Source organism: Herpailurus yagouaroundi, unplaced genomic scaffold, assembly GCF_014898765.1.
Source record: "Herpailurus yagouaroundi ecotype Mexico unplaced genomic scaffold, PumYag 161, whole genome shotgun sequence".
Taxonomy (NCBI): Eukaryota; Metazoa; Chordata; class Mammalia; order Carnivora; family Felidae; genus Herpailurus; species Herpailurus yagouaroundi.
In genome coordinates, this window is record NW_024412402.1 from 7613283 (window position 1) to 7639399 (window position 26117).

General features: G+C 44.2%; 1 protein-coding gene across 13 annotated transcripts in view; it reads right to left on the reverse strand.

The window, feature by feature from the left end:
• CADM1 (cell adhesion molecule 1) overlaps positions 1-26117 on the reverse strand; it is a 331439-nt gene that overhangs the window by 8696 nt on the left and 296626 nt on the right. For 6 of the 13 annotated variants that reach the window (XM_040483091.1, XM_040483086.1, XM_040483087.1 and 3 more), the window contains 2 exons: positions 15016-15048; positions 7697-7750 (listed from right to left, as the gene is read on the reverse strand). The exons of 3 other annotated variants lie outside the window; for them this stretch is intronic. In XM_040483091.1, the coding sequence (XP_040339025.1) occupies positions 7697-7750; positions 15016-15048 (87 nt within the window). The remainder of the gene's footprint in view (positions 1-7696; positions 7751-15015; positions 15049-26117) is intronic. 4 more of the 13 variants (XM_040483090.1, XM_040483094.1, XM_040483085.1 and 1 more) reach the window with 1 other exon arrangement.

Here is a 26117-nt window from a genome sequence, read left to right on the forward strand (position 1 = left end):
TGAGTTGGCTTTTCTTTTGGCAAAAAGCTGGGACGACTTGGCTCCGGGTGAGAGTTTACAAGCTGCCTGTGGAATGTTAAGTTGGCCACTACTGCTTGGGTCACAGCGTCGGCCACCCTGGGCTCGCATTAGCATCTTAGAAACCGTGAGGACAAAAACATTTCAAAGAAACTCCCAAGAGTGATGCCCCAAGAGCTCGGATTTCTTTACCTTGGGCCAGGTGACCTGGCCCGCTCCATTCCTCATGGGCAACATAAAGGCAGTGCTCTAAAGGTGGTGGTCTGCCGAGAAAAGTGATTGCCAGAGAGGAATTTCAGTCCCCCCACCCCCCGCGCGCCAGGGGACTCCTTTTTCTCCACTTGCTTTCCTTCCTTAAATTATTTGCCAGAGCTGTCCTTAATGCAGCGCTCCGGGAGTCACGCTGCCTGTGCTAAAACAGGGCCCTGCGACACATCTCGGTTTCTATGGCTACTTCGCCACCTGGCATGGGACGCCTCACAGAAGCTGCCAACAGAATGCCTTCACCCTGGACCCGTGATAAGCCTAGAAGGCTCTGCTGCCAGGGGCGGGGACTCATGGACAGCCAGGGAATGGCCAGTATGTCCTAGACAAGCTCCTGGCAGACAGGGACTCTGGCAGAGGACGTCACTGAGCAGAATGCTCGCTGCAGCACCACTGCTCACCTTGCAGCCCGGGGCTGGTCTCCTTGCCGAAAAGGACACCCAGTCTCCGCCCTCTGACGAGCTGAAGTCCGATCCAGTTAACATGTAACACACAGTTAATACTACGGCAGGGGACCGCTACCCGGTGTTGGCGATCCCTTCACATTTCCTAACATCCCCGGCTCAGGCTAGCTGGCACATTTACCAATTTCACAATAAATTTCATATATAAATAAAAAAAAATAAATAAATAAAATAAAACCTTGGGGAGCGTGGAATACGCCTCTTCAAAGCACGTATTTATTCTTCCCCATACCTCACAAGATACCTTAGAAATTAACGTTTAAAACACGGAGGAGGTTCTGATGATACTGGTCTTCCTGCTTCTATTGGACAATTCCTATGTTGGACCTTCTCCCTTTCCTCATCTAATGAATGACTGGGGGAAAAAGTTAGGATTCTTGACTTTTTACAACAGTTCTGTTACGTGGTTTAGTTTGAGACTTTTTTTTTCCTGGGCTGAGGTCTTCCCGGACAAGTCAGTTTAAGTACAAACACTTGCAATCGTGTCTATAACGGAAACATCGCCTCCAGCTTCCCGGGACCCTAGGGATTAGTCTACCTCAGAGGCCTCTTCGTGCCCGTGATGTCATGTGCTCCTTCTTGCCAGGAAGACATTTAAAAAAAGCCTGATGGTGGCTTTTCCAAACCTGAGGCAAAACCGAAATCTGAGCTCACAGACAAAACCAAAGCAAAGCAAACCCAACCCTGGTGCCTTCTGAAAAAATGGAGCCGCTCATTCCCATCACCTACGGTAGCTCCCTTCGTGGCAACAAAAATAAGTGTGCGTTTGAAAGAGCACAACTTTATTACTGAAGGGGAACAAACTGAATGGCACGCGCTGACAAAATGCCACATTATTTGCTAATCCTAATATGTTATTCTTCCTTAAGATTTGCTTTCCTCAGCACCAATTCAATTATAGATGCTACAAATCCTTCTGACATTTAATTCCCTCTTGTCAGAGAGTAGTAAATGTATACAGTACATGCACAGCTTTCCCATTAAGATGTTAATATATATTGGAGCACACTAGCCTCTATGCAACATAACCTTTCTTTTCTGTCTTCTTAGAAAGCAGAAGGGGAGGAATCAGTGTAAGGCAAAAAAACAGTCAAGATCCCATAGCGCATCCCAGGCAGCCGGTTCTACCCTTCACCTGCATTTAATTCTAGCAATGGAACTGCAGCTGCACTAACATTTCAAAGGCACGGTGCGAAGCTACTTAAAGGAAAACTGTGGCCCGCGTCCTCCCCCGTCACCCAGAGCTCAGGATGCGTTCATTGAAATTAGAAGTACTGCTCCCAGGCTTTGGCTGTACACCGTCACTACCCAGTGATCAGGACTCGGGCTCTCCTAGGTTGTCATTGCCTAGACGATCCTCCAGGAACAGGCCCACACAGGAGACGCGGAAGAGTGAGGATCTCATCTCCTGCACAGCCCACTAGAGAGTGCGCTGGGCCCGCCGTTGGGTCTGGGGTACAAGTGGGGCTCTGTTACTTGTCTCCGTGATTTCAGGCGGGTCGATCAGGCCCTATGAGCCATCGAGCACAACCAGACACTTCACGGGGCTGTTCCGAGAGGCCGGTGTATTGCTGAATATGAAAGTGCCTCTCTGGGCCAGGCCTCGGCATATCATAGGTACTCAGCAAGTGTCTGTCAGATTTAAATCTGCTATATTGAAGGCCAAGGAGAGCGTTATCCCAGTTCTTTTAATATTACTGACTCAAGGCAAATACTTATCAAGGCTTTGGGGGAAGGGCTGTCCGCGCACTCAGCACTGCTCTCAGATGGTAAGATGCCCCATAAACACTTGCTGAGTTGACTAAGCCCTCTTCCATTTCTGCAGAATGGCACACAGTGTGACTGATGGCCTAGCTGCCCTGTGTGGTCAAGGCTGAAGGCCACCTGGGCCAGGTCATGATTCAGGTGTACCATCGGAGTATGAGGATTTTAAATATTTGCTGTCAGCTAAATAGGAGAACAAGTATTTTTTAGGTTGATTTTTCTCCCATCTCAAGTAACTTGATTTAGTTAATTTACCCAACACTAGAAATGCCTTAATGAACAGGAGGGGATCCTCCCCAAACATCCAGTGTCCCCAGAGACCAAGAGGCACACTCATGAGTCTGCCCCGCTCATCTCATAATAAGCACTTAGAAGTAGGAGTGCCTTTTCCATTTTAAGCAACAGGAAGGCACAGAAGATGAAACCAGAGTTTTCCTTAAAAGAGTATACATCTGATAAAGAGGACAGTCATAAACTATTTCAAAACATACATTTCCCACTAGAATCTCTCTCTGGAGAAAGATGCTTCTGTGGACCTCAGGCATTTGGGGGTGTGTGGAGGATGGATTAATGAATATGGTGAAGTCACCCCAAAGCAGTGTCCAACCTGTAGAACTGGAATTCACATTTTGTGTTGTAACCTGGTGACTGGCTAGTTTGGAGAAAATGTTCCTATTTGATGGCCTCCTTCCTCCCCATGAGGGAAACAGTAGCATGTTGGATTATGGGAAGATCAGCAATCTGATGACCTTCAAACCTACATTGTGGGAAAGCCATGGACAAGCTGCCACAGACCCAATACGATTGTTTCAGCCTCCTGCCTTGTATTAAACACAATTTTAAAAATAAGGAGCTCTATATGTTTTAACCTTTGTGACCCAAAACTTCCCTATGGCCTAGAGAACCATCTCAGTGGGAAATAGATCTCATAATTTTGGACACTCGATGCGACATCGGCACCGAAATCATCTGAGTTTAAGGACTTCTTTGAAGGAGAAAGAGCCTGACTGGATGCTGGAAGAGATCTTTCCAGGTCACTCAGCATGTGGTTCTACTCCTGATGGGCTACAGAGAGCCCGACTTTTCCCTCCTCGTTCCCTGGACCCCTGCATTCAACTGAAAGGGGTCCAAGAGGAAAAAGACTGTCATGAAGACATCATAATAAGGGAAGGGTGGATTTCACAGGGGAAGGAGAGCTGCTCTAAAACTCAAGTCCCCATTTCCTGCAGAGGCCACAAGACCCATTTGTTCAAATTCTGACCCTGCCCCTTGAGTAAATCACTTAACTTTCAGAGCTCTCGCTTCCTCGTTTGCAAACTGAGACTAACAACCCTTCTTTGACGATTCTCCTAGGATTCTCCTGAAAATCCTCTCATGGCTGGCTCACTCTCTCTGTCCCCATGGCCTTCCATGGTGAGCTTATGTTCTAAGCTAGCCTCCACCTCCTCCTAGCCCCAGTCACTCACTCCCAGTGTACCCACGTTTATTCCTTCCACAGCATTTGTCACTGTCTGCCATCATCTTGTGCTGTGAGCCTGGCTGCCCCACTAGAATGTTGCTGTAAGAACAGAGGTCTGCGCTGTGAGATCCCCAGCAGCTCCAGCTCCTGGTTGGTCTTGTTTACCACTGCATGCCTGGTGCCCTGCCCAGAGCCTAGAAGACGGAGAAGCTCGAACAGTTGTGCCGAACAAAGAGCAGGTGAGATATGTGGAAGTTTTCTGAGCTGGAAAGGACTGGATAAATACAGGCTAACTACTACACCTTAGATTTATGGGGCCATCCCTTGAATTTGTCTACATAGCCCAGCTAGTTTTTCTTTACCATCATTATTGCTAGTCTACCACAGAGATGAAATCGCCTATTTGCCAAATCTGGGCCATAGCTTAGGTGGAGGCAAGGAAGGAAAGACCCCCCCCCCCCCGCCCCAATGTTATGTCTGTTGAGTTTTTCACACACATTTCAAGCAAGTTCAGCCAACTTTGAGGACACTCACAATGACCAGATGGTCCTGTATCCTATCTCAGAACTGATCATCTGGACTCAAGGCCTTTAGGTGCTTCCATTAGCTAAATTTAGACTGTATTTTGAGCCCATGTTTCCTTCAGAATCCTTTTAGGGGACACCTAGGGTCTTCCATAATACCTGGCATGGATTATCAGGGCATTTAGAGACTTCCTTGCACCCACACTTTTCTACCGATCGTGAGGGAGATGTGGGATTTTTCTAGATCACTTTCTCATTTGCAGGGCAAGAGTTGAAAACATGTTTTGGGGAAGCATGACAGCTCTGGAATTTCTTGTCGGGGCCTCTGCTTCAAAAGCAGAAGACTGATGGATTGCTCTAACAGTGCCAGAGGGTCATTCCCTGGAACACCGTCTATTTACCAATGCACTCCACTAAACAGTCCCCAAAGGCCCTTCCAGTGCTGAAAGGAGGGAGGCCGTGCAGACATTTTTTAAAAGTTTTAAAATAAAATAGAAGGATCAATATGCTTAAAGCTATTCTATTCCACATGGGTGGCAATAACCACCAGCTGTCACCGGGAAACAGCAGATGTAATTGATAAAACAACTGAAAACTCATGTGGATCCATCGTCAATAAAGTTAGCACCCAAAAAAGTAAATGAGAGGGTTCAAGGTGGGACTGGATAAGCTCCCCAGGTCTGCCAATAATTAAATCACTGAGCTACACACAGGCATAATTTTTTACTGCAGGTTAAAGAGGAGGACCAGGTGGGCAACTTGCTCTGCTGGGTGAGGATGGAAAGCGGTATGTTGCTCATGAAATTGTCCTTGGTTGAGGTAGCGGTGGTGGATGGGGGAGGTGGGCAGAAGACAGACCATCATTATTTCTCAGGAAATGCAGGATAGAGCATTTATCCATAATAAGGCAAGGATGGAATTTCTCCCCAGATGGAACAGGGGATGGGTGGTAATATTATTCATTACCACAGTTTAGCATTAAATGCGCAACACCTACTCTCATTTATTGATGGACTGTTTAAGACGGGTGTTAACCTGTTTGTCTTGTATTATAATTGAATTCAGTCTCTAGGCTACAGAAATTTGAGAAGTTCATCCTTTCTCAATCAATATGCTCCCCTTCAGTGACCCATTTCAAGACAGCTTCATAAAAAATAATGTATTTTGTTTTAATAAATTTAAACACAATGACAGCTGCTCAATTTTTATTGGTTGTTTTTTTTTTTTCCCTTCAGATGTCTCTTTGCTGCCGAGGGAAGCCAAGCTCACAATCGATAGTAATTGATTAATCAGCATCCCCTTTGAACAAAGGTGCTAATCAGTTTTTGATTAGTTCATCAAACCAGATGCAAAGGCAGCCCAAGCCCGGCCTGATAGATCATCAGTGTTCTACATGACTTATGGGTCCTGGGCAACACAGGACTGCAGCGTTCCTGGAGGGGGCGGGGGAGGGGGCACGTAAGTATTAATTTAACCAAATTATTAGGAGCACAAACAGTTGTTGGTTTATTGCTCCTGACTCTGGGTGATTGATAGAGCTGCAGCAAGGCCACATCTGACTTGGTGCAGAGCTGAGAGACACCCAGAGTATTTCCGCAATTGATGATGCTTGAGGAAGGGGTAGATGGCGGATTTAGTCCCATTTTCCTAAAGAGAAGAAAAATGACTTCTGCATATCTCAGTGACCTTCATCTGACTAACAGGCCAAGAGGGATCAGGCCAATGAGAACTCCGTCGTCTTTTAGGGTCCTTGAGAAGTTCCAATCGCCAGGGCCACTGTGTCAGAGAGCTGTTTTATTTAGGGTCAGGACATGAACCGAGAGCGCATTGCTTACGACCAGCCTTACGTTCTAAGTAAGGAGAAGGACTTAGCTCTCAAAATCGGGCTAATGTTTTTGCAACTTCTCTAAATACACCGCCAATAAGAGGCAAACATGAAACACTCCCTTGATGGGCTGGCTATCTTTCTAATCTTCTACTTATTTATCCGAATTCACTGGGACTGGGAACTTATTCATCCAACGAGTATCAATCGAGTGCCTACTACACGACAGGCATACAGCAGTGAACAAAACCAAAACGGCCTCCCGGAGCTTCCATTCTGTGGAAAAACCCGACAGCGAAGCTCACACTGCGACATGGTACATAGAAAAAGAAAGGCATCCTCCCCTTTTTAAAGTTTGACAGAAGCATATAGGAGGCAATGAATCTGCATTTTGAGAGAGACTAGTGACTCTATCTTATTTTCTCACTGGGGGAAACCTGTCGTCAAGGACTGCTGCCACCTTAACAACCAACTATTCAAGGGCGCTCAAGTGAAATCTCTTCAGGAAGGAGAAATATGGAACCCTCCCAAAGGCTGGAGTAAGGGGCCACACACAGTCCTACGTCTTGGTTCCTCTATCACAGTAATAAGGAACTGGCCTTCCTTATTGACTTAGTAAGAATTGACTGATCAAAATGTTTAAGAAGCTCTAGCTGGTGGGCACTGAAATCCCAGAGCATCATGGCACCTCATATAATTGTTTAGCTCTGACCATTTTGAATCTCCTTGCCACCCCCCCCCTCCTTTTTAGGATATGCTTCTTATTCTGGATTAGTAACACCTAAATCCCTGAATCAAGCATGAAACCTACTTTTGCAAGAGCTCAGTGTGCTGTGAAAAAGGTCTGAGGTGGATAATTAGTTTACACCATGGTGTGTGACAAAACAATTGCCCCCCTTCCTCCCGCCCCCCCACCCCATGCTTCTAAGATACCTATGACATGGCTTTTCTAGTCCATTCTACAGAAGCAGATGGTCAACATGAGCTTTTTCTTTTTTAAATAAAGATCTTCTCTCATAATCCAACATCCTGAAACTGCTTTGTGATGCAAAAAAATTTCTCTGGAACCATTCTACATCTAGAACATGAAAAATTATTTTAAGCCACTGAATACAGAGTGGCTTCAGTGCGATCCCCAAGATGACCTGGCCTTCCTTACATTAACGCCGTCAGTCCCAATGCGAAATAGATGCCCCTAGCACAGGGAAGAACGGGACGTGGGGAGGAAGAAAGCGTTAATAAAAATTTGTTTTCCTTCCGTCTCAAAACCCACAGTTGCTAATTAAGTGCTCAGGAAACCAAATGGGCATTTTGCAGGCTGGGACAGAGCACCCACAGGTTGGACACCGCAGCGCCTTACCTAGTGACTAGCCCTTACCTGAGAGGTCCTCACTGTCCAGCTCTTCTGCGGAATTGGGCAACTGAGTAAGGCCTTACAAGTAAAAACAAATCGTTTTTCTTTCCATTCCTCAAGGGACATAAACAAAACACTTAAGAACTGAGGATGAATTTCTTAAAAAACATGAGCCAAATCTCTTGCTCTCTCTCTCTCTCTCTCTCTCTTTTTTTTTTTTGGATAGCTTGAATGCATTAATCCAGAAGTACATTTCTCCAATCGTTTCATTTTGTTATTGATACACAATCAAGGCAGAAAGATTCCTCAGTCTCCACTTTCAAAGCACATGAAACATGAAGATGAATGTTTAAAATCACTCGTTCATAACAGCGTGCAGAATGAAAAAATAAAGGCTGATTGTTAGCTGTCGATGCTCTGACACAGCTCTTAAAATACAAATATATTTAGATGTTACATACTGATGTATGTAAGTTTGATTTCACATTTTTACCATAAATTGAAATCCTTTGCCAATACTGACAAATACATTTCGTTATCAATTTATGACAATCTTGGATCGCTTATTTCAAAATGGTACAGCATCTGCTGACTACAGATTGCAGGTTGTGTCTTCATCAGAAAATCTGATTTCGCAAAATGACTTCTTAAAAAGGAGAATTAAAAAAAAAAAAATCAGTGGTTCTCCCGAAAAATAAAACCCTCAAAGCTGAGAAAGCAGTCAGGTCAGGAGATAATCGGGCGGGGGGCTTGCGAGGCCTCTACGAAGCCACCACCAGCGGTGGCCGGCCGTGACAGCTCTCAGCCAGCTCTGAGCTGAATTAAAGGAGGGGGAGAAGGAGGTTGATAAACAACAGGAGGCTCAGCTGGGGGACAGATTCCATTTTCTCATGCTTTACTTACGCTCCTTTAATAAAATGTTCACCGCCACCAAGTGTTAGACAATCAAGGAGGCCTCTGCTCGTTCCTTAACGTTCTGTTCAAAGTCCTGGCCGATCGCTGCGGATCCTCTACTTTGCTAGTACTTGTCTAATGGGATTTGTCGTTTTGCAAGACTCTGTGTGGACCTATAAAGCTGCAAGGACTTTGGGGAGAGCAGCGGGTCTTTATTTTTCACCTTTCCCTTCTCTTAGAGCCAAGCACAGAGTATACTCTCAGCAAGCATTTGCTGAATGAATGACGTGGGAGTGATGCTCAGTGAACTACCAGCCAGAGCATGAAACAAACGCTCTGGAAACCGGCAACGTCAAACTGATCGTGCTACTTAAAAACAAAACAAAACGAAACAAGGAACAAAAAACAGGAAACAAAAAACCGAAGTAACAGAAACAATCAAGTAGAAATGGTCAGTAAAAGTTTGGATTTTGTAGGTTGTTTTATAAAGCAGTCAAATGAATATTGATGGCTGGGCTGGTGCCATGAAAGGAAGCCATCGTATCAGGTCTTGAAGAAGAATTTCCATTATGAACCCTGGGTGCCAATATTCAAGGGCAGGTGCCAATTAGAAATGGGAGGGTTCGAGCCCACGGATGGTTCCCAAACTATGGATTCGGGCAACAGAAGGGAAAGCAGTGAGTAATGCAATCAATTATAGAGGCAAGTGAGCAGGGATGCTATCCATTTGTTCTGAAATCTGATTGGCTGAAAGTGTTCCTGTTGCTAATTGGCTTTATCCATTGTATAAAGACTGATGAATACAATTATTTGAATAATTGTTATAAATGGGCAACATAAAGTACTTCTCTGTAGTTAATTATGAATTTGCAGTTCTCAGAAGGCTAATCCCTCACTTCTACGTGGCCCAACGAATATCAAAGCTTTCTATATACGTGCTTGGCACCCACTGAACCATATTAAACAAGGATGTTTCAAGTAGGCAGCTTTATTGCTGAATGCTTGCTTCCTTGGGGAGGGCATTAGAAAGCTAATTTTAAAAAATAAAGACAAATATGTTTGTGAAATATCATTGATATGCAAAGTTTCCCATTAAAAAGCAACAGACAGTTGATATACACCTCATTAAAGATGAAACTGTCATTTTTAATGGCATAAATTTTAAAATATACCAAATCATCTGGAATCCACTGCTCAGATTACATCCGAAAGTGGGAAGCCATTTAGGTTAGTGGCGTTAAATTTGTTTTTGCAAAATTGTTGTATTTCATGAATCTATAGTGCTCTGCCATAGTTGGATAATTTTTGAATAAATATAACTGGAAGAGTTTACTGAAGCACTGAGTATATACGTGAGGACGAGCAAAATTTACCTCCTAAAATTGCTTTGACTTAGGCAGTCAGTCCTCTTTCATGTTAAAAATTACACACCTCTTCTTAAAGAAACGACGATGCGTTTCGTCAAACAGACAATATTCTTCAAAAGGAAACTTCACAAATTAACAACATGTGGGGAATCACTTCTTGGGTTTTTCTCTTTAAACTCCCATATCGTTTGTTAAAGCCCTTACCTTGTCATTTCTAATTAAAATGTATCCAATACATTTCTTTAAACTTTGTTAAACAAATGAAAGGTTTAACTTTTGATCTATATGGAATTTTTTTTTGAGCAATTAATTCCGAGTAATTCATACATGCTAATTTCATGTCTGCACTATCGGGGTCTCTTCTGTGGAGACGTGTTTTCCCTCTTCGTGGTCTATAAGGTGCTGCACATACCCGAGCCTCCTTAGCGTCCCCCTCTGCACGTGTTCCTTACTCCTCCTTTTTAGCAGACATCACTGGCTTCTAAAAGTGGTATAATGTGGCAATCTTTAACCAGGTGAAGGAAAACCTCAAACATTAGAAACAGCAAGAGATCCTGGAGATATTTAAATAAAGTCAAGGTCAGAGTCAAGCAAAATTTAAATGCTTGTGGGTTCAGTTCATTAGGGTTTCATTTTTTTTTTTTTTCAGATAATGTCATAAAAGAATGATCAAAGAAAACCTGAAGGAAACAAAAACGTAGCCCACTGGCTCCAGTACCATTCCCAGTATGAAAAAGTAGGCGATGGTCTCTTTCTTACCTAAGTGGCAGACATCTGATCACTTGGCCATATTATGGAAACTGTTACTTCCATCACCAGCCATAAGAGTTCAGACGCCCCCGGTAGTTTTAATCTAAAAGCTCAGTCATCCTGTTCTTCCTGCTTTGTCAGCTTTTGTGGAGAGTTTGTCCCTTCTTCCCATTGGCAGAAATTTGGTTCACGCCGTTAAACAGTAGCACATTGTTTCCAAACTGCATATCAAGGCTGAAACACAATCTTCAGGTCCTGCAGCCATTCGTAAACCTCTTTAGCTTTGTTCTTGAGTAGAACGTACAATGTCTGCAGAGTCCCTTGACTGAATGACAGCCTTTGAATGCCACTGTTGCGTACTCGTACAGAGAGATGTGCAGAGAGGTGCATACACAGAAATGGTGGACATAGAGGTTGTAATAATGCGCACTGCTGGCTATTTTTCTTTAAAACGGGCTTCGGAATTTCCCCACAATTGAATAGAAAGCAATATGAGAGTTTCAAGTGCTTTTAGGATTCTCAAGGCTTGCACTACTAAAGAAATAAGTCAGGGAAAGGGCGATTTAGGGGGTGCTTTCCCGAGGGCAGCGGACTAGGGTAGGAGCATGTGTATCTAGCACAGGCCAAAGATTCTGAAACCAAAACTGAAAGTGAAAAATGACTTCAGAGGGGTTCCTCGTTTGAGTCTTACCATAATTACGGACTGAATTAAAGGCTGCTGAAAAACTTATCTGGGATATATCGATTCATGAGATCACCAGCCTCTGATATGTCAAGAGGTGGAAAGCGAAAGGACAGGTAGACTAGAAAATAATAAAACAGGGAGGAGAGAGAGGGGAGAGAGAAAGGGAGAGAGACAAAGAGGAGAGAGGGCGAGAGAGAGGACCTCAAACCCAGAGGAAGCCAGCTCACTGCAGTGCAGCAAAAGCACAAGCGCTATTCCAGACCATGGACATGCTGTCACCCAGAACCTCACACAGGGGAGGTGGGCGGGGGAAGGGAGAGGGCACACGCAGGGCCGAAAAAGAACAAGGCACAAGACACTTACAGAGAAGCGCCCACATTTGAACAAACAAAAACCAGCACACGCACCCACACATCGATAATCAGAAGGACGACGACACCATCCGTGCTTTAAGTCACTCATGCATTTCTGCCATCAATTTCAGACCATGTGGTACCAGGATTTGGCAGAGTGTGTTTTTTGTTTGTTTGTTTGTTTTTTTGGTTTTTTTTTTTTTTTGTTGCATTGCTTAACATGCACACATAACACAGGATTCTTCCTGTCCAGGCCTTAAGGATGAGCTCCAAAAACACAAACGCTCAAGATCCTTATTCAAAGAAAATCCCTTCGGTCACCCTAGTCTAAAAATCCCATTCTTACACTCGCTTTTATCTTTACCATCAATTAGATCCTTAAAAAGCACATTGTGACTGATTGTGGTTTGGTTTCTTTTTGGAGAAAATCCATTTGATTTTGAATCATGCCCATGCACTTCTAACCTTCCAACACATGCTTATTCCAATCAGATATTGGTAAGAACAAATGGTCAACATACATAAACAACTGGTGTACTTCATACATACTCTAGCAACACAAGCTTGAATAAAGTATTGTAATGAGTCTTCAAAGGGAAAGATTTTCGGAAATGATTTTTTCCCCCTTTTTATAAAAGAAAAGAGAAATATAGAAAGAACTCCAGTATGGAGATTTTTAAGACAAATCAAGTGGCCACGACTGGCTGACCTAATACGTCTTGTCATTTAAGTTGCCAAGTTCTCAGACCATGACATTTTTCTAGGCCCAGATCTCTATCGTGAACATCTCAAGGTTACTCTCAAGTGAATCCAAATCAAATGGTTGCTGTACTGAAGAAGTTGGGTTTTAGCCACAAGGCACTCAATTACAATCAGTTCCAGATCTTTATCTCTCTGGAAACCTGGTCCCCTGCTTTGTAATTTCCATCGTATTCTACCCCCGTTGACGACTAACCTGAAGATGGGTCTTCCCTCCGCCAAGTAAAATTCTAGATATTACTGTTGCTTTCATTACAGCTTCTCGCAGTAGGCTGGAGGGTATGCTGTTCGAGATGGTGGTAGGACCTCTTGGTGAGGATGCTGTCAGGACTTTAGACAAGTCAGGAGGATGTGTTTATAAATGTATCAAACAGGGACCAACCTGGGCTATCACTTCTCTCCTTCTGCCGTTAAGGAACTGTGTGTGTGTGTGTGTGTGTGTGGCCATTGGTTTTTTTTTTTCTCCCCAAGATTTCTTGGCTCTACGTTGTTTCCCATGTACTGCCAGCCAGTGAACAACATCCTACTGGTGTACTGCTGGCTTGAACACTGTCCTTGAACTAATAAGGCAGTGGTTGCTTCTCTGTTTCCTGCCACAGGAATGCTATAAAGTCTTATTCCAAGTGTCTCTTTGTTATACCACGAAAAGAAATCACCATCACTTTCTTTCTAGACAGAAAGACCTAATCAAAAACCGTGCCCTAGACCAAGACTGGCCCCTAAGCTAACTTCTCATTTTTCAGGTCAGGGAACAGATTTCCTACTTGGAATACCTCACCCGACTCCAAGACCTACATCCATTAGATTCACATAAGAACACAGGTTTTATTGAAGGGACCTAGCAAATAGAACTCTGGAGTCTTAGGAGATAAATGATCAATATTTCTTCAAAGATCTCACACAATACCAGAATCTTATGGTTACATTTGACCCTGGAGTCAATTATAGGAAGCTCAGAACTTAAAGCATCTTAAAAAGAATAGAACAAAATCTCTTGAATGACATTAAAATAGCCTTAAAGCTCTGAGACTGATCGATAACAGTCAGGAAGTGCTCAATTAATGACGAAACCTACAAATAACCAAGCTTAATGGAGCACAGTGCCTGAGCCGTAGCAAGCACTATGGGGCATTACCTTAGAAAGTGGGAGCTTTATACCTAACTGACTTCTCCCGATTGTCAGTGTAACTGGCCCTTTAATTTTTCCCTTTGTGCCAACGACAGGAAAGGGCCAGGTGAGGTGGGCAGGGAGTGGGGAGGGATTTACTGCTCTTCGTACCTAAGTTCATTCTGCTTTCTTGGGATTCCTCATCACAAAGCGCAAATACGGGGGCGATGTGCCAAGCGTCAAGGCCTGACCTTCAAGGACAGCTCACCCAGGACAGGTTTTGCTTAGAGATTTCCAACTGACAAGTCCTCAAACGTAGGTCTGTTTTAAGGAAGTCAGTCTGTGCTAGGAAGAGATGCTTTGCTAAAGGTGCATGAACAGTAAAGTGTTGGCTGATCACCTCTAGGCACTTAAGCGATGCATCCCAACACTGTACAACATGCAAAGTGATTTAAATAGGCCCTTTACCAAAAAATTCCCTGGAACTCAATTATTAAAATTCTGCCCAATTTTTAACTAACGTATCTTTCTCTAAGCACAACATCACCAGGGTTGAGAGTTAAGAAATAAAGTCATATACAGATGAAACATAATTCTAATTTTCTGACTGAAGAGACATAGAAAAGTTAACGAACTTATTCCAACCTTGTAAGGTAGGATGAAGGTGTGAAAAGGATAGCCCGGTGGCTTTTTTTTTTTTTTTTTTTTTAAATCACTTTTTGGTTAAAACCTTAACCAACTTTCTAGTTATTTTGCCTACAAGCTGCCTGTACACAAATGATTTTGTCAAGTCCTACTTAATGCTGCTAAAACTTATATATGGTGTCATTCTTGGTCCGGAGAGGGATCCTGCCAAATGCTGGTGTAAATAGCGTAAACCTTCACGCACGCATAGAGATTGAGAGCGAACTGGTGCTGGTTTGCAGAGGCAAACAGGATTGGGAACATAATTAAGAGAAGAGTGATGACCTCGTGAATTTAAATGGGACTCTTCTGTTCTCACCTGTCCTTCGGCCTCAACTAGTAAGTGATCCGAACGACCCCTCTTCCAAGTGTACCTGGGATTCTAGCCTATAAATGAAGAAAGCAATTGGGTCTTTAAACCAGAGGCTGTGATTTTCAGGCAAGTATTTGTTTTTGGAGTCCCTTGTATTTTGGTGTCTGCCTGGAGTTCTATCAACAAGGGCCACGACCTGCGTCCCAGCCAGTGAGGCGGCTACCTCGCCTCTGTCACCACTGGCTGCTGAACTCACAACAGAAATGACAAGACCCGACATCCTTTCAAGCCTTAAAAAATTATAGTATATTTATGAGATCAGTCTACTTGAAACACGATTTCCCTTGAAGACTGCATTTCTCTTTTTCCCAGGCTTGCCTTGCCTCTCAGCAGCGCTGAGAAAGTAGATAAACAGTAATGTGATACCAACCGTGAACTGCGGGCTCTGTCGTCGCTGCTGTGTCTACAGACGGGAACAGAGGATTGGAGGAAGGGAGGAAACAGGAGGAACGGCATGCAAAAAAAGGGAAAATGGAAAAAAAATGGAACAGATAATATATGAGCAAGCTTTCAAAGAACATCGCGTGACAAGCAATAATAAATGAAAAGCAAAAAGCATTTGAAGTGAGTTGCACTGTTTTAAGACATGCCTTCAGCTCAAAGCTGCGAGCCAGTGAGGAAAACAGTCAATTCTTTGGTTCTGGGGGTCTTGCCGGGACACATCTACTTGCTAGTCAATAGTCAGGGGAACATGCAGAGTGAGGAGAAACACCAGTGCAAACTCTTAACGCATCAAGGCTCAGGACTGTGACAGAAGAGCCCAGTCGGAAGGCTGGCCGAACAATGGATTCATACATTCAAACATTGCCTTTGTTTTAAGCCAGCCCACGCGGGCACTCGGCTTCGTGCCTGCCAATTAGGCATCACCGCAGCAATCACACTTCCAGGATCCTTGTGAGGCTGGTAGATGCCGGTAGACGAACACATGAGCTCAAGGTTTCCATCCCGTGTGTTATTCCAGCAGGGTTCAGCGGGAAAGTTCAGTTAACCGGGAGGCCATGGGAATGAACATATTAAAGGTTTCCAGGTGAGTTTCGGTACACACCCCGCCCCCCCTGCCGCCACGACCCACCACGGATCCATTCTTCACTCTGCAGCTCTTGCTGTCGTACAGCCTATGGGCAGAAGACGGTCAGGGAAATGGCCACGTCCACACCATTTGCCAAACGCCACTTGTGATCATGGGACGTTCCACAAATTAAAGGACCCAGCCGTCCCCGTGTTCACAGTTCGGAAGCACAATCGTTGTGGTGAGCTGCCAGGAGCCCTGCCTTCACGGCGGCAGCACGAGACGGCACGTTCACTTTTTCGCTGCCAGACGCACTTGCTGGGGAAGAGGATGTGGTCTGTCTCTTCTTCTATTTCCCATGCTGTTCGAGTTTCCTCCTCCTCCTGCTAGGCTTCAAACCAGGCCGGCTGTCCTGGCTCCTCTTCACAGGAAAACTGCTCAAGGGGCTCAAGAAATTTCCTTTTTATTTTTGGCTAGAGGGATAGTGGGATAAATATCTAACAAAATGCACGATGACATTTTTTTCCAGTCTTTTTCTTTTTTTTTTTTCTTAAACACCACTCCCATGGCCAACTCAATTCCAAAGTCAAGCCATCTGGCCGCACTTCCGTGTTCAGCTCTATACCTCTCCAGTATGTTTCCTTCCACTATCCCCTTCTGGCCTGAAAACGTCGGTGATACGGGCACAGCAGCTCATCATCTCTAGCTGGGGTGGCGTTCGTGGTTAAAACTGCAGGTAGTTACCTGTCCTTTTTTTTTTTTTTCCTCTTTCTCTCATATAACGCAGGTACTTAAGCTGGTAATTATTTTTATGAATTCTAGAGACTTCCAAAAGACTCTTCCAGACACGACACAGGCAATGTTTAAATGCACTGGGATGCCAACTTTTTTTTTTTTTTTTTTTGGTCATATGAGCCTGGTGCTTCTAGTTTGCAAATCTGACCCATGAATTCACACCAGTGTTCCTCTTCAGTTGCATGCTTTCCTTGGGACCCTATACCATCAAAAACTTGCAGCCCTTCTAAGGAGCCAGAATTAACCAGCAGTCTGAGAAGCCACTGCAGCTTAATATAACTTATAGCTGAGTTTCTGAAGATTAGATGAAGGAAAGAAAGACATAAAATACACCGCATAAGAACACAATACTTACTTACAAGTCAAGTCTGTGTGCATAAAATAGCAGTAAAAAACAATACCAAGAATTGTACAGTTGAAACATCGCTATACCAGACTGTCATGATGCAGCTGACACATCTCCTTACTTGAAACATTCAAGGCAAGCTTTAGTTTGAGGTGTTTTCAATTTCAGGGGCAACATCAAATGCACATTTGTACAGAAACATTTATATGCAGGTTAATACATTTTACGGGTAGGCATTGGCTCCTTTTCAAAATTAAAAAAACAAAACAAAACAATAAACACTTTGGCTTATTTTTATAGCAGCATTTTCTCATACGCTTTATCTTTTAGCAGGTGAACAATTAGCATAGACTGAAAGAAAGGAGGTGGAGTAAATCCTAAAGGTTAGAGCCCTAAAAATCGTATCTCAGCATTAACCAGTGACTCCTCGATTTACTGTTTCCTACATCCCAACGCTGTCCGCTTTATCACGAAGTTAATCTGAGTGAACCTGGGCGTAGGCTTCTCTGTGGGTACTAGAAAATAAAGAAGAAAAGTCCACAGTGCAGCTTTTGCTTTTCCATTCTGGGGATGGGAAATCCATCAATTGCACCCAAACGGGGAGGAAAAAGGAACGCCGGGAGGGGGAAGAAACACCTTCGAGGACAGTTCAAAGCAAACACACGTTCACGTCAAACCACACAGTCACTGCGGCTGGAAATGGCAAAGTCACGGTCAGCAACGGAGCAGGAGAATAGAGCAGACACACAGGCTGGCCACAGAGTTCGAGCAAGGTTTGAGGGTGTGTCAGGGGGCACGCTGATTCTAACTCTCTGAGAGCACCTGGTGCGCTGTGTGAACAGAGGCGGTTTCGAGTAAAGAAGGAAAAAAAAAAAAAAAAGCAAAAAAAAAAAAAAACCCTTCTTCAGAAGTGACTTTGTGCTCCCTGCAGGAGAGCACTGTCGCAGAATCTAATTCTCCTTCATAATTGCATTATGACTTCGTGCAGAAACCACAGACACCCTGGCTCTGAAGCAAGTGTGGCTCTGTGAGGCAGGATTTATTAGGGGCGTCTCCGTCAGAAGGCTGCTGAGACGTGTGGGCCCGCCCCTGTGAATCGGCTTGTGGGGTCACTCTGTCGTCGGACAGCATTCTGAGGGTATGGGCAAAATGCGAGCGGTAACCTTCCAACGCACGTCAGCAATGCTGCGCTTCACTTGAAAAATGACAGCTCCTAATTGTCCCAATGAAGACTTCTTTAAACTTCATTTTGCCTTTAAGAAACTAATCTCTGAGCTAGGCCCCGGGGAAAAAGAGGTCACAAAGAGTTGAGTTGGGCTCTCGGTGGCATAGGGTTATGAACCTGAAAAGGCCTTGCTGAGCTTCTGGCCCTATGTTAATTTTAATTACAAGAAGGGCAAATGTATTGGACGCTTATTTAAAATTTTTTTTTTTTTAACGTTTATTTATTTTTGGGACAGAGAGAGACAGAGCATGAACGGGGGAGGGGCAGAGAGAGAGGGAGACACAGAATCGGAAACAGGCTCCAGGCTCTGAGCCATCAGCCCAGAGCCTGACGCGGGGCTCGAACTCCCGGACCGCGAGATCGTGACCTGGCTGAAGTCGGACGCTTAACCGACTGCGCCACCCAGGCGCCCCCCTTGGACGCTTATTTTAAATGGTCAACAACAACAACGACAAATCCCGTGGTTTTGCAAACCCACTGAGTGTGTACGGCCTTAAGAGTCATTCTCTAGCTGCTTTATGAGTATAATCAAACAAGGTGGCCAAGGGCAGGCCCTGTGCTATTTGAAAGATGCGCATTTCACTAAATATTGACTTCTCGGTCCCCCAGCCATACACACAGTTTATGGCACCTTATCTTGAATAAATTAAACATCACCTATATTTCATGTGGCAGTGTAAGATACTTACAAAATGGAAAGGCTCTGACAATGTGTGAGATTAGAGACAGTAGCCATTTAACCAAGTAGAAAAAAAAAAATTGCTGCATGAGAGGCAGCTGGGCAATATTTAGTTGAAACAGTCATGTGTAAGCTCCACTGCGGCACATTCTAATCCTTTCATATGGATTCTCTCCAACTTAGAATTGTTCATTGAGTGTGACAGACTGGGGGTTTAAAACTAATCCATAAATTAGTCCATGGTCTCAAACACAACGGGTGCCATAAATGAAAATGAAAATCCTAGAACAAAATTAAATTCACAACCTTAAATACTTTCTCTTCTCCAATTGCTCTGTAGTCCTCCTGCGTTACAATGCACAGATTCCCTGCAAGACTGCATTTTGGGGTGTGTGTGTGAGTTGGGTATACGTTAAAAAATACACAGGGTAATAACCCAGAGAACCCAATCTGCTCAAAAGCAGAGCTTAATTGTAAAGAATTTAAATTTTCCCATTTTGATTGTCATAAGCTTAAATGAAAGCATACTAAGCAGTCCAGACATATTTAATACACTTTCCCCCAGTTTATTTTCTTAACTAAAGTCAATAAGGAGCCAATGGGTTTTCTTAATTGAATTCCCCTTCAGTTTGTGTTACGGGGCTGCTTTAAATCTAGACACTAGGGCAGGCAAAGAATTCCCCTGACAATTTTATTTTCATAGTTGTGTTCTGCTGGCCAATATATATTAAATATATGGTTTTTTAAAAAATTCTTTTCTTTATTTATTTCTGACTTATTTGAAATCTATTGAAAGCAAAAATACGTGCTGGAAAATTAAACTTCGAAATTTACTTTCTACCGGATTCCTGGTCAATTTTCTTTCCAACTATATTAGGCTTTAATTAAACTCCCATTTCTGAGGGCCGGGAGAAAGGGGACAGGAACACACTGGAAGCTACAAAGGTCCAGATAGGAGAGTCACGATAAAACTCTCTTCCTTCTTAAAGTCACCCTCCGCTCCTTCCATAGAACAGCTGGATGGGGAGTGGACTGGTTTTTTTGTTAAGCAATTTCAAGTTTTGTTCAGAATCGTTCACTACTGCTGCTATGCCCCTGAGATCTTTTCATTTGCAAACCAGACGTTCTGAAAATCACAGGATCTTGTACAGTGGTTTCCTCTCACAAGGAAATGACTCCTCTGCCCTGGTGTGGGTGACGGCTGGGCAGGAGGGGCAGAGAGGGGGAAGGCACAGGTGAGGAGAGGGACGGAAGGGGCACTGCAAGGGAGGTGACGGTGCAGAGGGAAGGGGCTCTAGAAATAGTCACTTCTAGTCTTCTCTGCTTACGTGCTGGAGGGCTGGTTCCTTCTAAGTCCTACCTTTCTAACCAAGACGGATCCAACCATCACTTTGTAAGCCTGAGAAACCCATGTGTTTGAGGCTAGTTTTCTGCACTGTGGATAAATAATCTCTTGGATTATTTTTATTTTTATTTTTTTTTCAACATTTATTTATTTTTGGGACAGAGAGAGACAGAGCATGAACAGGGGAGGGGCAGAGAGAGGGAGACATAGAATCGGAAACAGGCTCCAGGCTCTGAGCCATCAGCCCAGAGCCTGACGCGGGGCTCGAACTCACGGACCGCGAGATCGTGACCTGGCTGAAGCCGGACGCTTAACCGACTGCGCCACCCAGGCGCCCCTCTTGGATTATTTTTTAAACAAGGAACATGAAAGTATGGAAATGATGATAGAAGCATTAGAAAAATAACCCTCAGTTCCTATCTCTCAGGCCTTTTTTTTTAAAAGGCAGAATCAGGTGACCTTCATCAGTAGAGTATTCTAACTCGTTTTATTCCCTCCTAAATCAGTGTGGGTCAAAAACTGGCTGGCTGGGGCGCCTGGGTGGCTCAGCAGGTTAAGCATTCAACTTCGGCTCAGGTCGTAATCTCGTAGTTCATGGGTTCAAGCCCCACGTTGGGCTCTTTGCTGACAGCTCTGATTCTGTGTCTCCCTCTTTCTCTGGCTCTCTCTCTCTCTCTCTCTCCCAAAAATAAATAAACATTAAAAAAATTAAAAGACAAAATTGGCTGGCTATGATGCTATTTGAATATAGGCTTATACTTGCCAGCAAAATAAAAATCTACACACTGGAGACAGTATGAAAAAAAAATGGCCACGCAATTTTGGGCAAAAACTTGACAAGATGGCTCATTACAAAGATGTCTCCTTCATATTTGGTAGCACCTAATAAGATTCTTATTTGGGCACCTGGATGGCTGAGTTGGTTACGCATCCGACTTCGGCTCAGGTCTTGATCTCATGGCTCATGAGCTCGAGCCCCGCTTTGGGCTCTGGGCTGACAGCAGGCCTGGATCCTGCTTCGGATTCTGTCTCCCCCTCTCTCTCTGTCCCTCCCCCACTCTTGCTCTGTCTCTCTCTCTCTCTCAAAAATAAATAAGCATTAAAAAAAAAAAAAAAAGATTCTTGTTACCACGCACCCTGGCCTATCAGTAACACTCAATACGCATTCAATAAATGAGGAGTGACAAACAGTCTTAATGGAGTAGATGCCAACTCTAGAAAAAAGGTAAGTTAGTAAACATTCTAGAATGAAAAGTGTGTATTTCCTAGCAATGGTGGTGTGATACATGCCTGGGACACAAATACACACAATGTACACACACACACTGAACACAGATGCTTGAAGTAAAGTTGGGCCTTGGTGCTTAATTTCTAAAATGCCACCCTATCTTATCCACATTCTACCCAGTCCCTGATGGCAGACGGAACTAATTGTCCTGTGACGCCCTCCCTGCTCCTCTGCCCATGCCACCGAGTCAGCCCTTACTGCACAGTACCTCCTGTAATTGACTTCTAGTGTGTACAACCTACTCCCAGTGCCATGTTTTAAGGGGTTCAAGGAATTTTCTGTCTCCACAGGCACTAGCACGAAGCTGTCCACATTACGGGGGCTTGGTATTTGGTGAATGAATGCCTAAAAGCAGCTAAGCATATACCCCTCGCACCACGCAAATATCACAGAGTGATATATATAACCCACATACCCCTAGCACAGGGTAGCAATCATTAAACCAAGACCCTGGAGAACAGCAGCGTTACATGAAGCAAGGCTCTCGACCGTAATTCTGTCTTAAGCACAGGTGTACTTCTTTTCTTTGTATGTAAGACGTGGAAAACATGTGCTATGGTGTCGGACTCCCCTCGCTTGGCATACTCTGTGAACTATGGCTGCACTCTCCTTATTGTGACTGGATACACTTTACGCACACAATGGCTGACGACATTAGACTATGAAAGCCAAAATAACGTGAGCCTGGGGTTGGGACCCACTTTCTCCAAGGTATACTGGGTTTTGAGTGCTTAGACACCCGTAAGAAAAACCTTGCTGTTTTCTTTCCCAAGAAACACAAAACACTTCATTGGATACATACTTTTAAAAAGAGAAATACTCATTTAGAGATGACCTATTTCATGCCTGTGAAAGGATTTCTAAATGTGTTTCAGGATTTGGCCCTATAGCTATTCATCTCTTATTCTAAAGTGATTTTAGTGTTTTAATTTATGACAGTCACATGTGTAGTATGACCTGCATGTTGAACTCCCCCTGGGCCTGAATTTCCTACTTAAGCTGCTAAGGGTGTTTAAAACAGTGCTGAGTGCGGTCTAAGGTACATTCCTCGTTAAGCAACTAACTCCGGATGCAACTGGGCAGAGACAGTACAACATCCACATTATCTTGGGAGGGAAACACAAAATATTTTCCTAAGTTGACTATAGGGAAAAGTTGGATCCAACTGTTGGACAGGAGCAAAATCTGTCACCCCAGGAATAGGTAATTCTACGTACATCTCATACGCAAAGTCAACTAACTTCAAAGAAAATTCAAAACAAAATAAAATAAAACAAACCACCCCCCCCTCAGCCCCCCAGGAGGGTGGTAGGTTTTTCTTTGATTTTAATTTAGGAGGGAAATCTGCATGAAGGACTCTGACCCTGGGTAATGGTCTGGCTGTCTCTGTATTTTAACAGAGGACTCCAGGGACAATTTAGATTATGCAGTTTGCTCTTCAATATTACAGCATATATCTTCATGAATTAAACTACGTGGACAACTTGGCATGATATTAAAAAAAAAAAAGGAAACGAAAAAAAAAGGAAGTGGGGGCTTACCAATAGCAATAGTTGAAACAGAACTATATGGTCGGAATGTCAATGTGCATGGGATGGAAGAGACAGAGAAGAAACTCAGGGCAAACCACAATGAGACTCTGGATGGCTCCCATTTCAGTTGGGTCCCTCTAATGGTTTTTTATTTAGAAAGGGATTCTAATGATACTAAAGGCCTAATAGTTGTAAGGCTGCAACAAGGTCAATGTGGCAAGTTGACATCAAATATTCCTTTCAGGACTCTAGAGCCTTCAAAAAGTCCTCCCGAGAGAAAGCTACCGCTAGATGTGAGCCTTCACACAAAGGTCAGGAGACCAACTCCACGCAGAATGCACGGGACAGAGACGCCCAGCTCTTCCCCCTCCACCACCCCGCCGGGTCTAGGACTCTAGGTGGCACCAGCACATCGGATTGGGCTCACAATTTCTTGCTTTCAAGGGTCCCCAGGATGAAGCTTTAATGTGCTTTTGAGGGAGTCGGGCGACTGGGGGACTCAGTGGCAGTCTGCCTCCCTGACAAGGGGAGCAATTCGATATCCTGCTTATGAAAGGTACAAAGTAACACAGGAACACTTCCTTTCAGAGAAATCAGAAATCAACTATGCCCTTCGAGTTTAAAAATATTCTTCTATTGCATTCGTACATTTTCTTGTAATGAAACTCTGACCTGGGCAATGGGTTTCAGTTATTGCATCTGAGTGGGAGGAAAGAAATGGATGGCTATGGGCTGCCTCTTTCTCTTTCTTTCTTTCTTTCTTTCTTTCTTTCTTTCTTTCTTTCTCTCTCTCTCTCTCTCTCTTTCTCTCTCTCTCTCTCTCTCTCTCTCTCTCTCTTTCTTTCTTTCAAGCTCAGGCTTTATGTACGTTCCTGTCACTGGATTTAGCTGTTGCAGCTTTTAAGGCTAATGGGGGCTGTAATGCAGCAAACAGTGCAAGAGAGAAGAGTGCAAATTAATTTAGCTATCCATTTGTCAAGATCCAGTCTGGAAGATTTTTTAGGAACCAATCTTAATCTCAGGGATAGCCTGGACCTTTAAAATGGGACACACAATCATTCAGCTCCATAACCTTTAGTCTGTTTGAAGTAAGGAGCAAATGTTAAATTCCACAAGTGTACTTTCTGGGCAAGATAAATATATGTAACACTGCTTGTTAAGATGCAGGAAGCCCATACGATCACATCCGTTAAGGCAACGGATTCTACAATGCTGTATGAGTGGCAATTTTACTTTATTCTTGGCTATGCCAGCAAGAATCTGGGTGCTCATTACCACAGATGCCTTTTGTGTGCAGAGAGGGTTCAAGCGCTAACGTTGAAAGGCTAAGGCACATCTACGAGATCATCATGCATCACGGGGAGACCCGAGGCCGGGAGCAGAGAGAGACAGAAGCAAAGACAAGCCCGTATGTAAAGGCAATTTCTATATGGACAGAAATGCAGCGTTGTTCGTTTTTAAAATTTCCTCTTAACCAGAGTCTCTGTGGTTGGAACAGTGATCACAGAGAGTTGCAGCTGTTGAAGGACACAAGATTAGCTTTACTCTGGGGTGAAAAATTAAAGCTGTGAGTGGGGGGGGGGGGAGTAGTTCAGGGGTGCTAAGAAAGGTCTTAAAAAACAAAACAAAAACAAACCAAAAACCCAAACCAGCCTAAGCTAGCGAGAGGCTAGCCACAAATGAAAAGCATTGTTCCATGTAATGGAGAAATGGGGTATTTCTACAGAGTGAGTAAGACCTCCACTGCCTTGCAATACAGACCTGGCTAGCCACCTAGACGGAACCTTCTACAACAACGAGAGGTAATAAGGGCTGACTGATCCCTGGGCCCCTTCTGCAAAGATGAACAGACTAGTTGCAAAGGAGGTGTAATTCACACGGACATCCAAAGGGTCGTTCACGGGAAATTTCAAGGAAACCTGCCGTTAAGAGCTCCGGCCCAATTCAGTTTACAACCTGGATAAGGGGCAAGAGATCACGAAAGGTAAAAACCTAGCTCCTGGGAAGGTGATAGCCTGGCTGACCTGGAACCAGTTAGGCGGGAGCAGCTTTGCTGTGTTTAGGAATGAGACAGAAAGTGGGAGGAGTCTATGCGCCATGGGACCAAGCGGCAGAAAGAAGGACGTGGAAGAAGGGAAACAAATTGACACTGAAGGGAATTTAGGAAGCAGCCTGGGTGGAGCGGAGTTTAGAGTGAGACACAAAAACCAATTGATGGATTTTCAGAAGATTTTAAGTGAAGTGCAGGCACTGATGTTTTCATAATTAACCTTCAGAAAAACCCTCGCTAGTGGCTTTTTTTTAAAAGGTTCTCTTTGTCCCACTGTGAAGGTTAGAGAAAGTGAAGAAAATGAGATCAGGTGATCTATCGTCCTACTTCATGAACCTCCTCTTCCACGGAACACTCTGGATTTTTGTCACGCCTGTCTCACCGACTCCCACGAAAACCAAACACATCTCCAGAAAGTCAGTGTCAAGGATGGCTGCCCGATCTCGGGTGGCAAAGAGGGCCTACACATGGAGAACGATGACTTCAACATTCAGTGGTTTAGAAGAAGTCCTGTGATACGACTGTATCCTGGGGCATGTGGCTCAGAGACCTGGCAGTGTCTGCGGATAATGGAATGAAGCGGGAAAGCGGTCTTCTAAAGAGGTTATTATTATTATTTTTTTCCTCGCAGAATAACTACTTTTACGTGTTCTGGAGGAGGTACCTGTAAACAGTGGTTCGGGGAGTCCTTACCTAAGGAAATCCTACACATCTAATAGACGTGATGCAGCCATGACCTTTCCCAGCGTAGCAGGTGGGAGAAGCATCAAGGCTCCCAGACGAGCCCCCTCAAGCAGGAGGAGAGCCGCTGGGTATCAGAAAGGGATGCATCGCATACCCTCTCCCTTGGTGGTCGGCAGACACAGGAGACAGTGAAACTCATTTTGGAGAGTTTCAGACAATCCACCAAGATAAAGCCACAGAGTTACAGCAGCTGTGGCCGCCTCTTCCGCCCCTCCAACAGTTAACGGAGGGCAGCAAGGGGTACGTGGGTGCCCGGCACGGAGAAGTCAGTGACTCCCCTCTGACCTCTTGACCCAGGCAACACAAACAGGTAGTAACACTGTCAGCAGATACTCTCTGGGGCAGGAAGGAGGGCGATGCCTTTAGGAACACAGCCCGCAGGGGCATGTTAAAGGGTGTGTATTTTCTTTCGTACGAACGAGCGATGGAATGAAGACAAGGAGAAGATCCAAAGCCAGA